At 41.3% G+C, this 18876-nt stretch overlaps 1 protein-coding gene across 1 annotated transcript in view; it reads left to right on the top strand.

Annotated features, from left to right (window-relative positions):
* Nucleotides 1-5633, top strand: part of BRWD1 (bromodomain and WD repeat domain containing 1) — an 88607-nt gene extending 82974 nt beyond the window's left edge. Inside the window, exons 39-41 of the mRNA XM_090271770.1 lie at nucleotides 807-974; nucleotides 2555-3463; nucleotides 4328-5633. Coding sequence (XP_090127896.1) covers nucleotides 807-974; nucleotides 2555-3463; nucleotides 4328-5493 — 2243 coding nt within the window. The 3' untranslated portion in view covers nucleotides 5494-5633. The remainder of the gene's footprint in view (nucleotides 1-806; nucleotides 975-2554; nucleotides 3464-4327) is intronic.
* Nucleotides 5634-18876: the final 13243 nt, after the last annotated feature.

Here is an 18876-nt window from a genome sequence, read left to right as displayed (position 1 = left end):
TGTCAATGTGGTGGGAAGTGGAATAGAGTAGGAACAGGAAGCAGACAAACAGCACAGCAATTTCACAGGAGGAAACATAGTTCGGTAACATTTTCTAACACATCCACTTTCCTCTTTAAAATGGAGTTGGGTTGTGTAATGTAAAATTTTGTCTTTTAACAGTGTTCCCACTCATTTTGATGAAGTTTTCATTCTGTGACAGGCATGTAAGAATTAAGTCTGGATGAAGGAATAGGGAATTCGAGTTTCCGGTCTTGTGCTCACACTGGGGCGTACACTTGTTTATCGGGAATAGAGTCGGGGGAATGACCTGTACTATTTAAATTATTTATCTTACTTTCCTCATTTTTTTAAAGCATGTAGAAATGACCATTCTTGAACTGAAAGATACAACAATAGTTTTAGGAAGGGCTACTAGAGAGAATTGCTAGACTTGAAATGCTAGATTTGAAATGATAGGTCTTTTCTGTTGGAAATCCCTGTTTCATAACAGAATTAAGTGGATAGTAGGCTAATTCGATATTTAAGTGGAAGTTAGTTTATTAAAATATAAATTGTATTTTCTGAGTCCAAACCAGGTAGTAATATGTTCCTTTCAGAAATAAGAAAACAAACTTGATTCAGAATGCTGACTATGTACTTTTTGCTAGCAAAATTTTATCAGCTGTTTTTTTTTTGAACAATTTTCAGAAATACATTGAAGTATTTTAAGAATCTGTTCTAAGTCTTTTGTTATGAAATAACTGCTTATATGTGTAAAGTGGTAGAATATATGTAATGAACTGCTGATGCTTTATTTTTCTCAGAAAGTGAAATGGAAGATTACTTAGGTACCTCTTCATCATCTTCAGCTTCAAGTAGTTCCGAGGAAAGCAAAGAGAGTTCAGGCGCGCGCGAGCCCCCGCTCCGCGGCAGGCCGGCCAGGAGCAGCAACCTCCGAGTGACCCGAACCAGGGCTGCTCAGAGAAGAACTGGTGAGAGACTCAGGGGCGCTTTGGAGGGTGGATAGCCAGAGAATTCAGAAGCTAAACACGGAATTGTTTACTGATTGAATGCATCTACATACGATTAAATGTTCTTTAGGCTCTAAAAAAAATGGAGGTGTAATCACATATGATATTGTGTTAGTTACAGGTGTACAGCATAATGATTTGATATTTGTATACATCGTGAAGTTACCACAAGTCTAGTTACCATCCATCACCGTATAGTTAGAACAGTTTTTCCCCCATTTTTTTCTTGAGATGAAAACTTGTAAGATTTACTCTTTCAGCAACTTTTAAACATGCAATACAGTATTCCCTGTAGTCACCATGCTGTACATTACAGCCCATGATGTATTTTATTGGAAGTGTGTACCTTTGGGCCCTCCTTCCCTGTTTTGCTGTTGTCTGTGTCTGTGAGCTTGGTTGGTTGTTCTTTAGGTTCCACATATAAGTGAGACCATATGGTACTCGTTTCTCTCTGACATTTCACTCAGCATGATGCCCTTAAGGTCCCTCTGTTGCCGCAGCTATCAAGAATCCATTCCTCTTACGGCTCAGTAGTATTCCATTGTACCTCTGTATCGCATTTTCTTTATCCATTCATCTACCAGTGGATATACTGCTTGTTTCCGTATCTTGAGTACTGTAAATAGTGCTGCAACAATCTGTGGGTTCATAGAACTTTGGGGATTATTTTTGTTTTCTTCGGCTAAATGCCAAAAAGTGGACTAGCTGGATCAGGTGGTAGTTCTAGTTTTAAGTTTTTGAGGACCCTCTATACTGTTTCCCTCAGCGGCTGCACTCATCGGCAGTCCCACCAACAGTACACAAGGGTTCCCTTTTCTTCACATCCTTGCAAACACTTGTTTCTTTTCTTTTTGATAACAGCTGTTCTGGTACCTCATTGTAGTTTTGATTTACATTTCCCTGATGAGTAGTGATGTTGAGCATCTTTTCACAAGCCTGTTGGCCATCTCTATGTCTTTTTTGGAAAATGTCTATTCAGGGCCTCTGCTCATTTTTAATTTTAATTTTTCAGTTATGTAAGTTCATGATTTCCTTTGCTGTGCAGAAGCTTTTAGTTTGATCATTTAGTCCCACTTGTTTATTTCTGCTTCTGTCACCTTTGTGTCAGATTGAAAGATTCACCACCAACACCAATGTCAAGGAGTTGACTGCCTATGATTTCCCTGGGAGTTTTATCGTTTCAGGTCTTACACTCAAGTCTTCAATCTGTTTTGGGTTACTTTTTGTGTGTGTTGTAAGATAGTGGTTCAGTTTCATCTTTTGCATGTGGCCGTCCAGTTTTCCCAACACCACTGATAGAAGAGTCTGTCCTCTCCCCTTATCTGTACATTCTTGTCTCCTTCGTTGTGAATTAAATGACCACATACGTGTGGGCTGATTTCTGGACTGGCTATTCTTTTTCCTCCTTCGGGCCTTTTATGTTTAGAAAGAAAATCTGTTTTGGCAGTAAAATACAAAGAACATTAGTACTAAAATAATAAAATCATTTTAAAAATGTCGAAATAAGGAAGACCTTTCTAATCTTACTACTTTATTTCCAGGTCCAGTTTCTTTAGAAAATGGATGTGGCAGAAAAGTCACTCGAAAGAGAGTCTATTTAAGTGACTCTGATAACAATTCACTGGAGACGGGTGAAAGCCTAAAAGCCCGAGCTGGAAATACCCGGAAAGTGCTGCGGAAGTGTGCGGCTGTGGCTGCCAGCAAGATAAAGCTCATGAGTGACGCAGAGGAGAATTTCAGCTCTGAGAGCGTCTGTTCTGGCCGTAAGGTGCCTCACCGCAATGCTTCTGCTGTAGCTAGGAAAAGGTTACTCTATAATTCTGAAGATGATCAGAGCTTGAAGTCAGAAACTGAAGAAGAGGAGCTAAAAGATAAAAACCAACCATCACCGGTGTCCAGCTCTCATGCTGCCCAGAGTACTGTCAGTGAATCTGAAAATGGAGATTCGGAGTCAGAAAGTGAGCTGCCGGTAGTCCGGAAAACCCGGCACGCTGATGGTTACAAGTCCCACACTCCAGCAGCTTCTAAAACAAAATTCCTTAAAATAGAGTCCTCTGAGGAAGACTCTAAAATTCATGGTTCAGATAGTAGACATAACAGAACTACTGGCCCGTCAACATCTGGACGGAAGCTTAAGGCAGGAAGCATCTCAGGGGAAGAGGAGGAGGCAGATTCTGAACCAAGAAAATATGATGGTAGGAAATACAACACAGGTCGCAAGAATGCTGCTTTCCTTAAAAAAGCAAAGATCTTCAGTGATTCAGAGGACTCGGAATCTGAAGAAGGTGGAAAAGATGGTAGATGCCACAAAATGGCAACAAACCTGGTGTCAGAAAATGTGAGGTGTGAATCTCTTGCCGGGTCCCCCTGTTTCTCAGATCATGTATCTGAAACTGATTCGGACTCAGATAATGACAAAACAAAAGAAAAACCAGACAATTTTATGAAAGGTAATTGAAAACGTTTCACTGATTTATTCTTATCGTCCTTTCCTTATGGCACACGTTGCTATATGTGCGCATGCTTGTTTTTGAGTACATTTAGTTTTATTCACGTCACAGGCAATCTCGGCCTTGACTGTTTTGTATTAAAGATTTCACTTGTATTGGTGCTGGGGATATCGTATTGGCAAAGGGTTTAAGAAAAGCAGAAGCAAACACATTGATAAACTGTCATGCTCATAGTTTGAGAAGAGGAAAGAAAAGAGTAGGACTGGTTGAAAGGAATGTGGTAAGTAGTAATAATATCAGCTAACAGAGCAGTTACCGAGATGATCTGTGTATCATGCATAATGTTTCTCTAAATACTTTGTTTATTAACCAGTTTAGTCTTCATATCTTTTACGAGGTAATTATTATTGGCAATTTTACTGATAACTCTGGAGCAGGGAGAGGTGAACTGTAAGTTGCTGAATTGAGACTGTACTCCTGGTAAACGGGGATTGGTGAGAACGGTGAGAGCGCAGGGGCAGCTAGAGCCAGGATGAAAGTCGTTGGTGTGTTGGGGGCTTGTGAAGTTCAGAAGAGGCTCAGGAAGGCCGAGAGCCAGCGGTTAGTTCGCATATGTCAGTGTGGTGGCGGAGAGAGTTCAGTCTGTCTTCCTGTAACTGCTCTGGCGTCAGGTGTTTGTGGAGCTAGGAAGGCGTGGGGTTTTACAGGAACATCTTGCACTGGTGAATGGTGCTGAGGCTGACAGGTTACTGCTCCCATGATGCTCACTGTCATCCTCTTTCCAAGCTAGTAAGAATGAAGAATTCTAGACTGAAGTTGTTTAAATGTTCTATTAAAGATTAAAGGAATACTCTTAATTTTTAGATTCTGCATCACAAGACCATGAACAAAGAAGAAAAGTTTCCAGGAAAAGGGTCTGTTCCAGTGACTCAGAGAGCAATTCAAAGGAGGTTAAGAAACCCTCCAAAGCCAGAACGGGGCTCCTGAGGATTCCTCGAAGATGTGCAGCTGCCGCTGCCAGTAGGATTAAACTCATGAGCGATGTGGAAGATGTTAGTTTAGAAACGATGTGTACTAGAAGCAAAAGTGGAAGGAAGAAGCCCCTGCGTTTTGCAGGTGCCACAGCGAAGAAGAGCGTAAGCGATTCCGAGGGCGATGCACCCTGCGAAGTGCCGAACGGCCGGGGCGCCTGCGCGGGGGCGCCGCCTGAGGCCGGCGCGGACGGGCGTCCGAAGCGCACGCGTCCGTCTGCGAACGGAGACTCGGGCTCCGAAGGCGTGTCCAATTCAGAACGCAGGGACGGGCCCCGTAGGCGTGCCGATCACAAAACAAATGCTCCTTCTGGAACGAAGAAGTCGTTGATTGGGCCTTCAGAGGGAGATTCAGAAAGCCATATTCCAGGGGGTGAGGCTGGCAGAAAACTTCCTTCTGAGCCAACTTGGGAGCACAAAGATGCTGCAGAGACCAACTTTGAAGAGGAACTCAACTACGGGCTGCGCAGGTGGAACGGCAGAAGACTCAGGACGTATGGGAAGGCTCCTTTCAGTAAGACAGAAGTGACCCAGGACGCGCAGGAAGCAGCGAGGACGGAAGCGAAGAGGAAGAGACTGCACCCCGAGCCGGGGGGTGCGAGGACTTCAGAAGCCGCAGGGAAGCCAGCGTGCGGGCCTGGCACCAGCCCCCGGTCTGGGTCAGAGCTGGGGTCTGTAACTGAATCCGACGTTGACTGTGCTGACGAGACCAACACCAAAAAGAGGAAAACGAAGGGAAAAGCGCAGGCAGTCAGAAAAGGTAAAACTCCTGGCGCCAAGGCCTCTCGAGCGGTGCGGCGGCCCAGGCAGAGCAAGCGGCCGAGGCTGAGCGCCGACGACAACGACTGGGAGGGCCTGGCCTGCGCTAACGCTCAGCGCGCTCTGCGGCGCTCCAAGATCAAAACGAGGAATCAGGGTAGAAGGACCGTGAGATACCACGATGGGGATGACGACAGACACTTAGAAAATGTGTTAGATTTTGATGATTGCACCTTATGACCTTGAGGGAAAACCAGTTCATTTAAAGAGGAAATGGACTGGACTTTATGGTGAAACCTGGCTATTGAAATTATTATTTTGTCCTAAAATTCAGGGAATATATTTATATTTTTCTATGAAAAGTTATGAATGTGACTAAATCATGACTGTTATTTTTATTTGCACTTGCTTGCCTTTATAGCAGCGTTCAGCACAGGTGCCAAAATATGCTTCATTTTGGGGGCAGATCTACTTAAACAGTATGTAACTACATATAGCAGGAGTTTGAGATACGTTAAACACTAGACATCTTGGTTATCATAACCAATGAGCATTAACTTTCATGGTAGCAAGTGCCATGCAGATATTTTCTGAATTCGTCAAAAGGTGGTAGTTCTAACCCATGTCCCTTTGTAGTGTAACAATTTCACATGGCCTATGTTTACCGATTTTTTTCATAACTATTATGTGCATACCGACATTACAATCATGGGAGGTGTTAACCATGATTAGTAGTAGGCAAGGTACCTACCACTTTTTTTTCCCCCCCTTTCCCTGGCTACTTGAGTAGAATGCATAATACCAGATTTGGTCATTTTCATTCAAATGGTTTTCAGTTTTCTTTCCAAATACTGTTGATATCTCTGTCTCTCTCTCTCTCTCTGTCTCTTTTAAAGGAAAATAGCATTTTTATTTTATAAACTTGAATTTATAAAGCGCTGTTTTTGTTTTTTTTTGTTTTGATAGTATATTTCAAACCTCTTAAGGCCAGAACTTCATCCTAGCATTTTCTTTTAAATTGTGCACTAACAAAATGCTAAGTAATTTTCTTTCCAAGATCTCCTGGTCTCCATGTAAGGGATTTAACCAAACTCTTGGTCTTCCATAGTCTTACTCTGTGAAATAGAGGAGTTTGTGTGCCTTAGATTTAGGGAAAGTTTGTTTTTTAATAGTGTACAGGACTAAAAGAGTATTTAAATTATATGTAGTTCCCCCATTTTTATTGAAATTATAGGGTTAAGTGTGCAATTGTAACTCTCATTTATACAGGAACCTAGTTAAATGTTACTCTCCATCTCTCTGTTTTAGCTTACTGTTGCCACGGGCAGTCTCAAGCATTCTTTGCTGGGCAACTAAGTGTACCTTTATTAGTGACCTCTAGTTAAAATCTAAGAAAGTCATGTTTTGTGGGAAAATATTTTTGGAACCCATTTATAGTGAAATTTTTATCCCATCATCAAGTACCATAGTACACTTACTTTTTTCGAGCCAAATATTTTACTTGATGGGTTGTGCCCAAACAGTGTAGGTGGCCATTCCTAGCTTGTTTGTGCCTGAAGATGGACTTGATACAATGGTTTACATATTTCGTAGCAGAGGGGTATGTTACAGTACTCCTGTCTTTCCTATTTATTGGCCCTAACTATTTGGTTTCAGACACAATTAACCCTTTTCTCCTGTGTATACCTAAGGTGGCAAGATAGGGAAAAGCGCCAGACTCTAGTGTTAGTCTTAGAAAGTGCTCTTCGGTGTCGTTACTATGTAGTTACCTATTCTGTTTGACATGGGAGAAAATATTTTCTCTTTCTACCGCAGTCTTAAGGGGAGGATGTTTTTGGACTTTATCAGCCGAGGTAGGTGGGATACCAGCCTCTCCTTGAGTTGTTTAGAGAGTTGTCACCACTTCAGAACAGAGATGCTCTTCTCAAAGCTCGTATTAAATGTATAGCAGACAGTGTGATGCAGGATAATTGTCCTTGATTTTTGACCTGAAAAAATTAATGGGAGTGCTCTTTCCTTCTCTCATTTTAAGAAGTGGTGACAGATGTCATATCCATTAATTTATTTAAGCTCTTCTTTAAGCTTCTGCATTTTATATCTCTTCTCAGGGTTTTAACTCCATGTTTACCATCATTTGCAAAAAGGTACCAAAAATCCATAAGTAAGTATGGAACATATATTCATAAGCACAGATTCTTTTGGTAAAATGATACTTTGACCATTTAGGCTTCACTAATAGAACTATACTTATCTTTTAGACAGAATTAATGATTTAGTCAATGATTGGCTGGCCAACTAATTACTAATTTTTCATCTTGTCCAAAATGGTTAGACCCTTGTTTATATAAGAAGTATTCTGGTTTCATCTGAAAAAAGACTTGCCCTGGTGACTTTGAAGGCATGATTAACAATGGTAGCTTCTCAAGTTCTGAAGTAAAACTAAAGGATTATAGAGTGAATAATTTTTTTGGTGGTTTTTTTTTTTTTGGCCATGGTGCTATTCCTGAGGTTAACTTTGAATATGTGACACACACTCCTAAATACCTTTAAGGAAAATTAATAAATAATTGTTCAAAATGTTTACATTGAGCACTAGAACGTTTGACTCTTTTCTACTTTATGCGAAAATGCGCAGGGATTTAATGCACAGATGTACTTTAATATGTTTGGGATCAGTTTGTATTTTTCTTATGACAAAAGATAAAAGGTTACAGATGGAATGGGAACTGATCCAGAAGTCCTGTAGCCTTCCATTGCACTTGAAGTAACTTAATGGTTTATGGTTTAAGGAAAAGACTACTGTGGTTGTGTATGTCCAAAGCCCTATGATTTTATTCACTTGGAGTTCAAACAGAAAGGTTTGAGGCATTTAGATTTCATTTTTTTATTTCTTTGATAGATTAATTTTACCAAGCATATTAAGAAAAAGATTTCAAACATTTAGAAAGTAGGTGAGGTTTTAAAGAGCATTTATTTTATACCCTACTTATTTAAAAAGGGCATACTGACAATGTGTAGTGATTTCTGAATAAAAGGAAAAGTTTATCCCTCACAATTCTTAGGGTTGTCATTTTCCCTTTTTTATTTTAGGGTAAAATTTCTGATTAAATCTTTTCTCAGTTTAGTAATCCTTAGAAAAGGATAAAGCAGTTACAGCTTCTAAGTTGAAAAAACAAAACCTTCTTTTAAATAGTAGAGAATTGTATTGAGAAGGGAATTCGTTTTTTAATAAGGAAGTGGGAGCTAAGAACTTGTGTTTTAGGAAAATGCACTTCAAAACCTAGAAGTACAAATGGGAAAAGGAGACATAAACCAATTAAAATACTGTCAGAGGGCACTACTGTACAAAAACAAGAATAAAACACGTCACATGCCACCAAGTTCTTCCCACTCCACTGGGTGATGACATTGTAGTAAAAATGCAGATTTAGAATAACATTGGGTCCATACTACATTCCCTGTCCGTCTTTGAGCATTTTTTTCTTTAGAATAATTAGAACACAAAATTTATTAACTTCACTGTATAGTGTTAAAAACTGAGCTGAAAGGACTAATTTCTTTTGTCAGTACAAATTGAATGATTGTACCACTTGAACAAAGTGAAGGGTTTGTATGTCAGAATGCAAGAACATCGTTAAAAGTGCTTTGCATATAGTGTTTTTGGTTTCCCTTTCTGCTAAATTGTATTGATTTTTTGAGTGACTTAAAAGGCCAGATAAGCTTTTTGTCTTGTCCTTTATTTACTGTAGCTGAAATGCCAGCCGCATTTTTTCATTAAGTAAACATATTGCTTTGGCAAGTATCTTGTAGCTGTCACCAAATACAGTACTTCAGTTTTCTTACATTGTATGGAAATTAGAGCTCAATTCTTGTATGATGGGTGCAGCAAAGCGTCTTCATTGTAGAAGAAGTTTCTGTCTGTTAATTATTTACGTATACCTCACACCTCTGCTCTGGATATCAGGGACTAATAAAGCAGAAACCCTAAGAAGTTTGCAGCTTAACGGTTTAGACTGTCTCTCATTCTAATTCTAGTATTTGGGAACAGAAAGACCAAACCAAATAACTATGTCAAAGCTAGGGAGAAAATGGAGTGTTGTGGAAAAATATAGTCCAAGATATAGATGAGTATTTAAATGCTAATCTTGTAGCTCGGTTGTGAATTAATGGGAAGGAATGAAGTATACAAAGTGTAATGATGAGGGCTGCGTATGTCTCCTCTCATTTGAAGAGTTTTTATAGCTATTTTCTTAAATTATAGATGTTGCCTAAGGATACATGGAAATTCTCAGTTCAGGGGGATTTTTACCAGTAACTCAACCAGCCAAGCTTGTTCCTCACATTTTAATATGCTAGAAAAACATCTCGACTGTGACTTGTCGCCTTTCAAGGGCTGCCCTTCGGGATTTGCTGGGGGCGGTTGGGGCCTCGAGTCTGTGGGCTCCTGCCCGCGGCAGCGTGTGTCAAGACCAGTAGTTCCACTCAGTGTCATGATCGGTGTTAACGTGTTTTCTGGTCATGCTTTAGTTCTGAAGTTAATTTTAAGGTAAGTTTCATCATTTACTAAAGCCTTTAACGGGGATTTGGACGGCTAAAGAGAGAGGGACCGCCTGCCGTGCCTGACGGGGTGACCGGCCCCAGACCGCAGCTCACCCTGCTCCCTGCTGGGCCCGCAGGGAAAATATTAGGAAGTATTCCCTTTTCAGGTTCAGTGTTAAAGGGTTCTTCCGTTTTTAATATGTGGAAGCTAATTGTCTAACCGTTGATCCGTATGTGGCCCTTGGACTGCACACGCTCAGCTCACCTGTGAGACCCTCGCCACTTCACTGGGGCTTGCCAGCGAGGCACACGCTGGTTTTCCCCTCTGGCGCAGCGTCGCCACTGTCACGCTCCGAGTTAGCGCATCGGCACATCTGAGTCTCGGCGGTTTCATCCGGGAACCAGTTTTTTAGTCAAGTTACTATAATAAATTTAATAAGGCTTTTTTAATTGTTATTTTTTAAACTGCTTCAAGCCACCAGGCTGGCTAAGTCAGTCAAGGGTGCAGCCCGTCCTCGCCTCGGGTCTCAGGCAGCTCCCTGACCTCCGCCCACTCGTGCCGTCTCGTGCAGGCAGAACACGGGCTGCCAGCTGGGTGCACCAGGGGAGCTGCAGGGGGCATGGGATGTGCTCCCACAGGGCTTGTCACGGGGTTGTGTGTCCCTGCTGCTGTTCCTTCGCGAAGCAAGCAGGTCGGTGGGAAACTGTACTTCTGATACCTGATCCTGTCTGTGCTAGTTTAAAAAGCTCTGGGACGCCTCCTAAAGAGTGGCTGAAGCAGATAAGTGTCAGGTTCCTTTCATGCTTCATAGAGCTTTCTTCAGATTTTCAGAAAAAAAAAAAGGAATAGCCATCACTGATCTTGTGAGAATCATAAGAATGTTGCCAATTAACTTTTCTAGAGATGAGAGAACACTGTAGGTTAGCTGTAGGTGCAGAATAAAGCAATTCAAGTTTTTACCCTCCCTGGGTGTACTCAGGGCTTCTTAAGGTCATCTGTTCAACCACGGAAGTGACCAGATGCGTGGAGAACAGCTTTAGATGGTGTAGTGATTTCTGACAGTCCCTTGTCCTGACACTCGTGCAGTAGGAGCTGACTTCTCAGTTACCAACTCCCTTAGGAAAAAAAGTAAAATGTTAAACCCACAGAGTTTAGAAAACACTTGCTTCTACATTCTCTAAAGAGACTTTTCAGTTTGTGGGATCCTTTTGGAAACTTAGCTTTAGGGGGGATGAATATCAGATAAATGCTACTCGCTTCCTGAGTTTTGGTCATTTCATCGCTTGTCAGTGAAGGAAGGCGAAGAAAGGACGTCTCAAACCAGGTCCTGATAAAGGCTTGCTCGAGAGGGGTTATGCTTTGCCACTAAAGGGTTTCCCCTCTATATGGAATTGATTTATCCATCAACCACACCAATCAATAAATGTCCGTACTTGAAAAGTATGTGAAGTAGGCTAGCACATTGTTTTCAGTTTTGACTCAGGCATTCTTTTTCCATTTTCAAATTGGTTTCTAATATTCCAATTACAATGCTGATCAGATTAAACTTTATACTTCTACAGCAGTGATGTGTATGTAGTTAATTTGGATTTAGGAAAACAACTTTGTATCAAGAAGTATAATCGAAGTGAAGTATAATTGGAATATGAATAATCCTTAAAATATAGAAACTGGAGGTTACTGCTTTCAGCCAAAAGCTGTACCATCCTATATCCATTTCTGTTCACTAGACCCTCTTAGAATACGCAGTGATCCGAGTTATGATTTAAAGGGGTCATTTAGGTACCCTGATTACTACTACAGATATGTTTTTATTCTGCTAATGAGGTTTTTGCCACACCCAAATAAGGACTCATTTATAGGGGAACAACAGTCCCTCAAGCGCGGAGTTCCGTTCCCACACATCTGGCTGACGCAGGACCTCCTGGGACTCTTAACACTTGGAGCTGTACAGCTCTGTTAGCACTGAGTGACACGACCACAAGTGACTTCTTAGAAGGGGAGCATCCAGAATTTTTGAGCTCGTACACTAACACAAATCGGGCTTCTCTGACTGAATTATCCTGTATATCTACAAACTAGTTTTCCAAGGAGAATAAAGCAGTTTATAACTTATCAAGTTTTTAGTAATAAAACTAACATTGATGTATTATTTTTATTTTAGTTCCACACAGCTTGCTCTTCCGTCTTCCTCACATTGTTTTTATCTTCATGAAATCCCATTTTGTGTTCTAAGACTTGAGAGGTGACAGCTTTATCAGGTGGGAGTGGCTGTATGCAATGTAATTTATTCCCATGTTCTTCCCAGCTCTGGACGAGTTATTTGAAGTTCAAATTCCCCTTAAGTATTTTTAAACGTAACTTGTAGTTTCTTCTGTAGAACCTTAACTTTCCCCTTATCTTGGATTACAAATAAGCATTTACTAAACTGTCTTACATTCAGCGGTCACCAGGCTCCTAACTGGTCAGTACAGGGCACTAGCACCACCGTCGCGAAGGAGTTCATCGCTGCAACTTAAAATCGTTTTGTCCCACAAAACCCTTTAGCTGTAATAGGACTTTCATCTGTGCTTGTCAACTGGGTTTGTTGTTGGGAATGAACCAGTTGCTTATTTTTAATGCTTTTTCAACATTCAAATGGCTGCATTTTAGATGAGTGATACTAGTATATTCTTAATCGACCTAAGTACAAATTTTACCTTATTTATGCTATATGTTTTTATTTCTTCATTTATCTATTGTAGCGTATTAATATACAGGGGTGGGCAAAAAGGTTTACAGTCGGAATACAAATAATGCAACAGTTAATAAAGAATAAACTTGTAGACTCACAGCTGTAAGCCTCCTTTTGCCCACCCCGTATGTTCTCGTTTTTGCCCAACACTGATCATGAGCTCAAGATGGGGTCTGTTTGCAGAGACGAATGTTCGCAGTTTAAAAATTCCTAAGAAGAAATTCTTTGAAGTGGTCAAAATACTGCATTTTAGGCCACTTCCCATTCCACTCCCCCAGCTTCACTTGTAGGTGACTTCACAGAGCCCAAGTGAGGGGGAGGGTATGTGGCATGGGGCGCTGCCTTGCTGACCAGGTTAGTCTGCTAAGAGGCTCTTTTGGCAATGCCTGGTGATTGGTATTTAACACAACACGGTATCTTTAGAAATAGAATCTCATTGGAAAAGCACGTGAAACATAATTAGCAAAAGGGGCTAATGCATTTGTGGGGAGTTTCTTTTTGTGAAGGAGCCCCTAACCTATTTGGGGAGAACTGTTACGGGTCTTGGAGAAAGCACAGGCTCATCTTTGAAATGCGTTTCCTAGATTTATGGTAAAATCGGAAGGGCATCCCTTTTGAGGGCAGACTTTCCACAGAACCCTCACTGTTGGTAACGAACATGTCAATTCAAAGAAGTCATTTTCAGGTGTCCTCATTTGTCCTTGGTGATGGGAGGGCAGACAGCTCCACTTGCAAAGGGGACAGAGACTAAGGTTGGTAGCTAGTGCTTTTACAGACAGAGAACACTGCCTGGTAGCTGACAACCCCCAAACCCTTACTTTCTAGGCCTTTGTAGGGAAAAGGCCATAGTGGGGGTCAGTTGTCCAAGATGGCAAGTGTGATTATTTCTTGATCTACAGCCTGTCCTTATGGACGGCCTAATCTTTGGAAACTTGAGGCGGGGTCCAGAAACATCCCCAGCCGGACTTGTGTACTTTAAAGATAGTTTTAGAGCGTTTCATTCTTTATAACTTAAAGACTCAGCGGTCAAGAGAGAAGGCCTAACACCCAGGGACTAAGGAATTCCAGAGGCATTTATATCAAGAAATACTTTTGCCCTAGAAGAGTACTAGTTCATCTTGCGTTTGAAATTTGAAAATCCGGCTTGGGGCCCATCCAAACCGGTAAATGAAGTAGGAGGCCTCCCGTCAGGTGGCCCCTCAGCACACAGCCCGAGGGTGACGGTCACCAGCGGCCCTCGCAGTCGCCTGCCTTGGCCTGGAGGAGCTGCTTTCCCGAGTGCTCTCTGTCCTACCTTTTCTCGATCCTGGCTGCAGGGATCTTTCCTCAAAGGGGGCCTGCTTTGCGGCCGGAGGTTCAGTTCCTAGAGTATGTTCTCGCAGCGCTCTGCACTGCTTAGCTCTTTCTAGCAGCTGTACCTACACGTGTAGAATTAGTTTCTTTTTGAATCTTTATCCTGATCCTTTGTGTGCCTGGCACATACCTACCTCAGAAAATACTTGAATAATGAAACTGGGGTTTAACAATCCTAGTTATGTAAAATGCTCAGATATTTGGGAAAAAATGAATCTGGGACTAAGACCACATTTCAATACACAATTCCTTTTTATCCAGTGGTTAAGCTATTTATTTATTTTTTTGGGGGTGGGGTGGGGATAGACCAAGGGAAGTACTCATTCATAACAAGGATCTTGGAGCACAACTGAGGCTTTGTTGTCATGCCGTGATGGCATTTCCTCCTTGTTTAGGTTCTAGGAAAGTTTTCAGAACGCCTATTGAGGATGTCAGTGGTTTGACATAGAGTGCTGGAAATGATGTCAAAAACTTAAAACCTTTAAGTGGCCCTATTTTAAAATTCAGATTTTAGATTAATGGCTTTATGATACTTAATGCCATTCTTACAAGTCTGCTACTGTTTTTAGTGACTGGTATCCTTATCGATTATAAAGTATGCCAGGTGGAGGGGCCCTAGCTTCTATTCAAGACTTCCTTTTGTAGATAAGGAAATGCAAGGTTATATCAATGTCAAAAACATGGAGCACTGATCACTTATGTATTTATTTAGCAGTGTGAGTAGTTTTACAATTGTTTAGGAATGTAAGTAGTAAAAGCAAGATTTTTGCATTTATGTGAACTTTCGCTTTCACTCGTTTTTCAGAATCTGGTCCTAGAGACAGAGAACCCAATACAAAAGTGAGGACATGTTTGCATAATCAGAAGGCTGCAGTGCAGATGCCTAGTGACACTCTGAAAGCAAAAGTGCCTGAGAGAGCTCCCCGCAGATGTGCTACTGTTGCTGCAAATAAAATAAAGCTAATGAGTGATCTAAAGGAAGCGGTTTCAGGACCAGGAAATGTCGGGATTAGGAAGAGTAGCAGAAAACTGCCCCACCGAAATGCTTCTGCTGCGGCTAAGAAAAAGTTACTGAATGTGTATAAAGAGGAGGATACAAGTATCAATTCTGAAAGTGAAAAAGAGCTAGAAGATACCAATAGCAAAATGCTTTTGTTTTAGATCAGATCCTGGAAAGAAAAAGCACAGGAGTTAGTGTTCTATGAACGTGTAGAAGTGGAATTGAAGACAATCAGGGGCCACAAGTAAACTGGCAGTTTCATTTTGCTGCTAGCTCCAAAGTTAATCCCTTGTTGGCACCTTTGGTGGAATTTTCTGAAAGCCATAATCCAGAGTCAAAGTGGGTCCTAGGAAGGCCCCCTCCCAGTGAGCCTTTGTACAGACGCTGACTACAAAGAATTCCGAGGAGGAAATAGATTTGTGAAGCCGGTAGTTGGAGAGGTGGAAAGAAAAGACTGATGGCCTCTCATAAGATTATTCCTTTTCAAAAAGGAAGGACCTTGGAGAAATTTCTTGATTCCTAAGAGGAAGAAAATATAGTTGTCCCTTTCTATCCCGGGGGTGGGGTTAGTTCCAAGAACTGCTCCCTCTCCCAAATCTGCACATGCTCAAGTTCCTTCTACAAAACGGTATTACTTGCATATAACCTACGCACATCCTCCCATATATTCTTAATAATTTCTGCATTATTTATAGTACCTAATACAATGCAAGTGTTATGTAAATAGTTGTTATACTGTATTGTTTACAGACTGATATAAAAGTATGTTCAGTACAAAGCAACAATGGATTGCCTAACTGCGCAGTACACGTGGCCAACAAGGTGATTTTTTTCACCCAGCGGTGTACGCAGAACCCTTGGTATGGAGGGCCACCTCGGATGGGTCCTGTACAGGGTCTACAGGAAAAACCCAAAGGGATGAAAGGAAGTCAAAGTCTGAACCTGCTAATTTTAAGGGTTCTGCGTTAGACTATAAAAACTCAGACCACCACGACTATGGTCCTTACTAAAATAAAAATTAGAGGCACATTTCAGGAAGTGCCATTGAGCTTATTTGACGTCTGAGTGAAAAATAATGTAGCAAGATGTGGTCCTTAAAATTCACAGCCCCAAAGTCGAAACAACAAAGTAGGCCACGATGATCCAATGATGGGGATTTTAATAATTAGTTCTGAAGTAGTGTTGGAAACAAAGTCCATTAATGTCTTACTTTATAATATTGGAATTCATATTGAATGATGACCACTTGATATGACTAATTCAGGGAATATATATTTTTCTATGAAAGCCATGAATGTGACTGTCACCACTTCTTGTCCTCATTTTTATTTTCAGGTAGCAGCATTTACAGAGATGCCAAAATGTGTCTCAGGATGAGGCGGGTCTTAAGCAGAATATAAAAAGTTTAGGTTAAAATAATATTTTTAGATAATTCAGTGATGTCCTGTTTCTCTACAGCAGCTTAAAAGTTAGAACTTTATGAACACTTTGAATTTATTACAGTCTCATGACAACAACCTTTAATGGCAGTATGTCTGGGTTATTGTGGCCTTCAACTAGGATTAGAAAATCTGGTCTTATTACCATAAAGAACTTCCTGGCAATGATGTTTAATTTGTTAAGAGGTAGTTGTTGAAATTAAAATCACCAGATTAAGTGAATGCACTGTCAAATCTTTTAAACATATAATACTGGAAAGCTGAATTGTTAGTTTTCTATTTAAAATCTATGAATAATATATGATTTGCATGTATAAATCTGAAAAAGTAAAATATGGAAACCTGAGGGTTTCTATTCCTTTTTCATTAAAAGACTAATACTCTGCATATTTTTTGGTTATACAGATTGACCAAGTGTCTACATTACCTGAGAAATTTGTTTGTGGTTGCATGTCTGCTTAAAAAAAGGCTTTTTTTGTTTTCTTTTTCTAGGCATAAGCCAGTATACTTCTACCCTACAGTTCATGTCCTTTGTTCTGTTTATAGTATATTTTCATTTGACATGCTGATACCAGCATCTTGTTACTAGTGCAGATGAGAAAGGGAAGAATTCCTAATAAATGATAGGTGCATGTGGTTGACTTCTCATCTCTAATGAAATTAAACCTATTTCCAGTCCTCTTTACACTTATTGGGTATGTTATCAACAAGTACCACAAAATGAAAATATTTGAACCTCAGTTAAGATTATTTTTTTGCAAAGTTTTTTGACAATTTCAGTGTAATGAAAGGATTTCAGTTTTGAATTTATAATTTACTCCGGTGGGGTTAATTTCTGTCAGTATCTGAGATTGTATCATCAGCCTTCTTTCATAGTAGAACCCCTTCTCTGGTTTAGTATTTAATTTGAACATCTATTTGCCTTTTTTTAAGTGCTTGGCCGAAACTTATTGTAACTGAATGAAATAAGCTTTTGTTTAAAACTTAACATTTTTGTAAAATGCTCTAAAATGTGTGCAGATTTTTAATCATGGTTAAATGTATCATTGCTCTATAATTTTAATCGGCTTTCCAGAAATGGTTTCTTCATAATATAATTGTGAAATCAAGTTGATCTTAATGGTAAAAAATGACATTACTTTCTTCAACAAAAGGACTAAGACAAAATGATTCCCAAACCTTTTTATTCTGCAATTCAATCATTCTATAAAGCCAATTAACCCAGCAGTCCTGATGCAATTTTAAAACATCACATTGGTAATCTTGCATGTTCTGACTGTACCTAAAGTTTCCTAAGCTCTTACAGGATAGCAATTTGGGTCTTAATGTTTATACTTAAATGTTCAAATTTTGCTTCGAAGCCCAGTCTTAAATTTTGCAGTAATATGTAAAATTGCTAAATGTTGGTTTTATGTAAATGGTTTTGTTGATCATTGTTTCTCCACATCTTAAAACAAGATGTTTCTAGCAACTTCCTAGGATTTTTTTTGATTGTTTGAAGAGGCTTCCCCGACCCCAAATTAGTACTTAACATTGTGATTATTTATGGACGAGGTTCCAAAATGTAAGCAATGCCATCTAGTTTCAGCACAACTAAATTTAGGTAATTTAAAATTTTTTTCCATTGAATACTGGATATTTTCATTTTTACTTGAACTATGGTCCATTTTTCTCCTGTTTGGAATAGTGCTCCGTGAACTCTGTCTTTCAGCAAATTTTAAAGAGAACCCATTAAACATTTACTTTGCTTACCAGTGAAAGGCTACTTAAAGCGGAAGTAAACTTTGTATTAGAAATGGCCAAGTTTTAAAGAAGAAGCTAATATTTTTGCAGTCTCAGAGTCTTAGATCAGCTTGATGATCATCATCTTTTGAAATGTGAGTTCCTCCTGCCCGAGTAAAGGCCTCATTTTTTCTAACACGACGAAGCACTGTGGTTTTTCCTGCGCTGCCGTCCTCCCACTGCCCACCCGGGGACGCGCCGGGCCCGGGCCGACACCTACCTGGGGGCGATCGCGGTTTGGAGCAGGGTGATGAATACACCGGAGCTCACCCGGTCGTTCCCTACGGAGAAGGAAGACGGAAACGGAGCGAGGGACGGACAGGCACAGGGGTCTGCCTGCTTCCCACGCAGCGCAGACTGGGGAGGGAGCGGCCCGCCCCTGCCCTTCCCGGGTCCGTTACCTGTCGGGACTGGAGGCCCAGCCCCGCCTCCGCCTCTCGCCTCTGCCCCGTTGGCCCGCAGCCATGCGATCTTTCGGTGTCCCCGCAGGGCTCACGGGGAGAGAGAAAGCGCTGGGGTTTTGCGCGACGCCAGGGTCCCGGGGCGCGCGCGCGCGCGCGGTGGGTGCTGGCTGGGGGTAGGCGCGGGCAGGGGTGGGCGCGGGCAGGGGTGGGGCGCGTGCGCGGGTGCGGTGAGGGGCGTGGCAGCGAGCGGCGGCCCTTAGGGGCAGGGCTCAGAGGCGAGACGTCAAGGGCGTGGCGACGCTCTGGGGCGCTTCTCAGGGGTTGGTTCGCGGGGCGGGGCGGGGCGGCGTGCGGGAGCGCATGCGCCGTCC

This window comes from Furipterus horrens, unplaced genomic scaffold (genome assembly GCF_987537825.1).
Source record: "Furipterus horrens unplaced genomic scaffold, mFurHor1.1.pri manual_scaffold_1, whole genome shotgun sequence".
In the NCBI taxonomy this organism is placed as follows: Eukaryota; Metazoa; Chordata; class Mammalia; order Chiroptera; family Furipteridae; genus Furipterus; species Furipterus horrens.
Note: the sequence above shows the minus strand (reverse complement) of the source record. Positions and strands in the feature narration are given on the sequence as shown.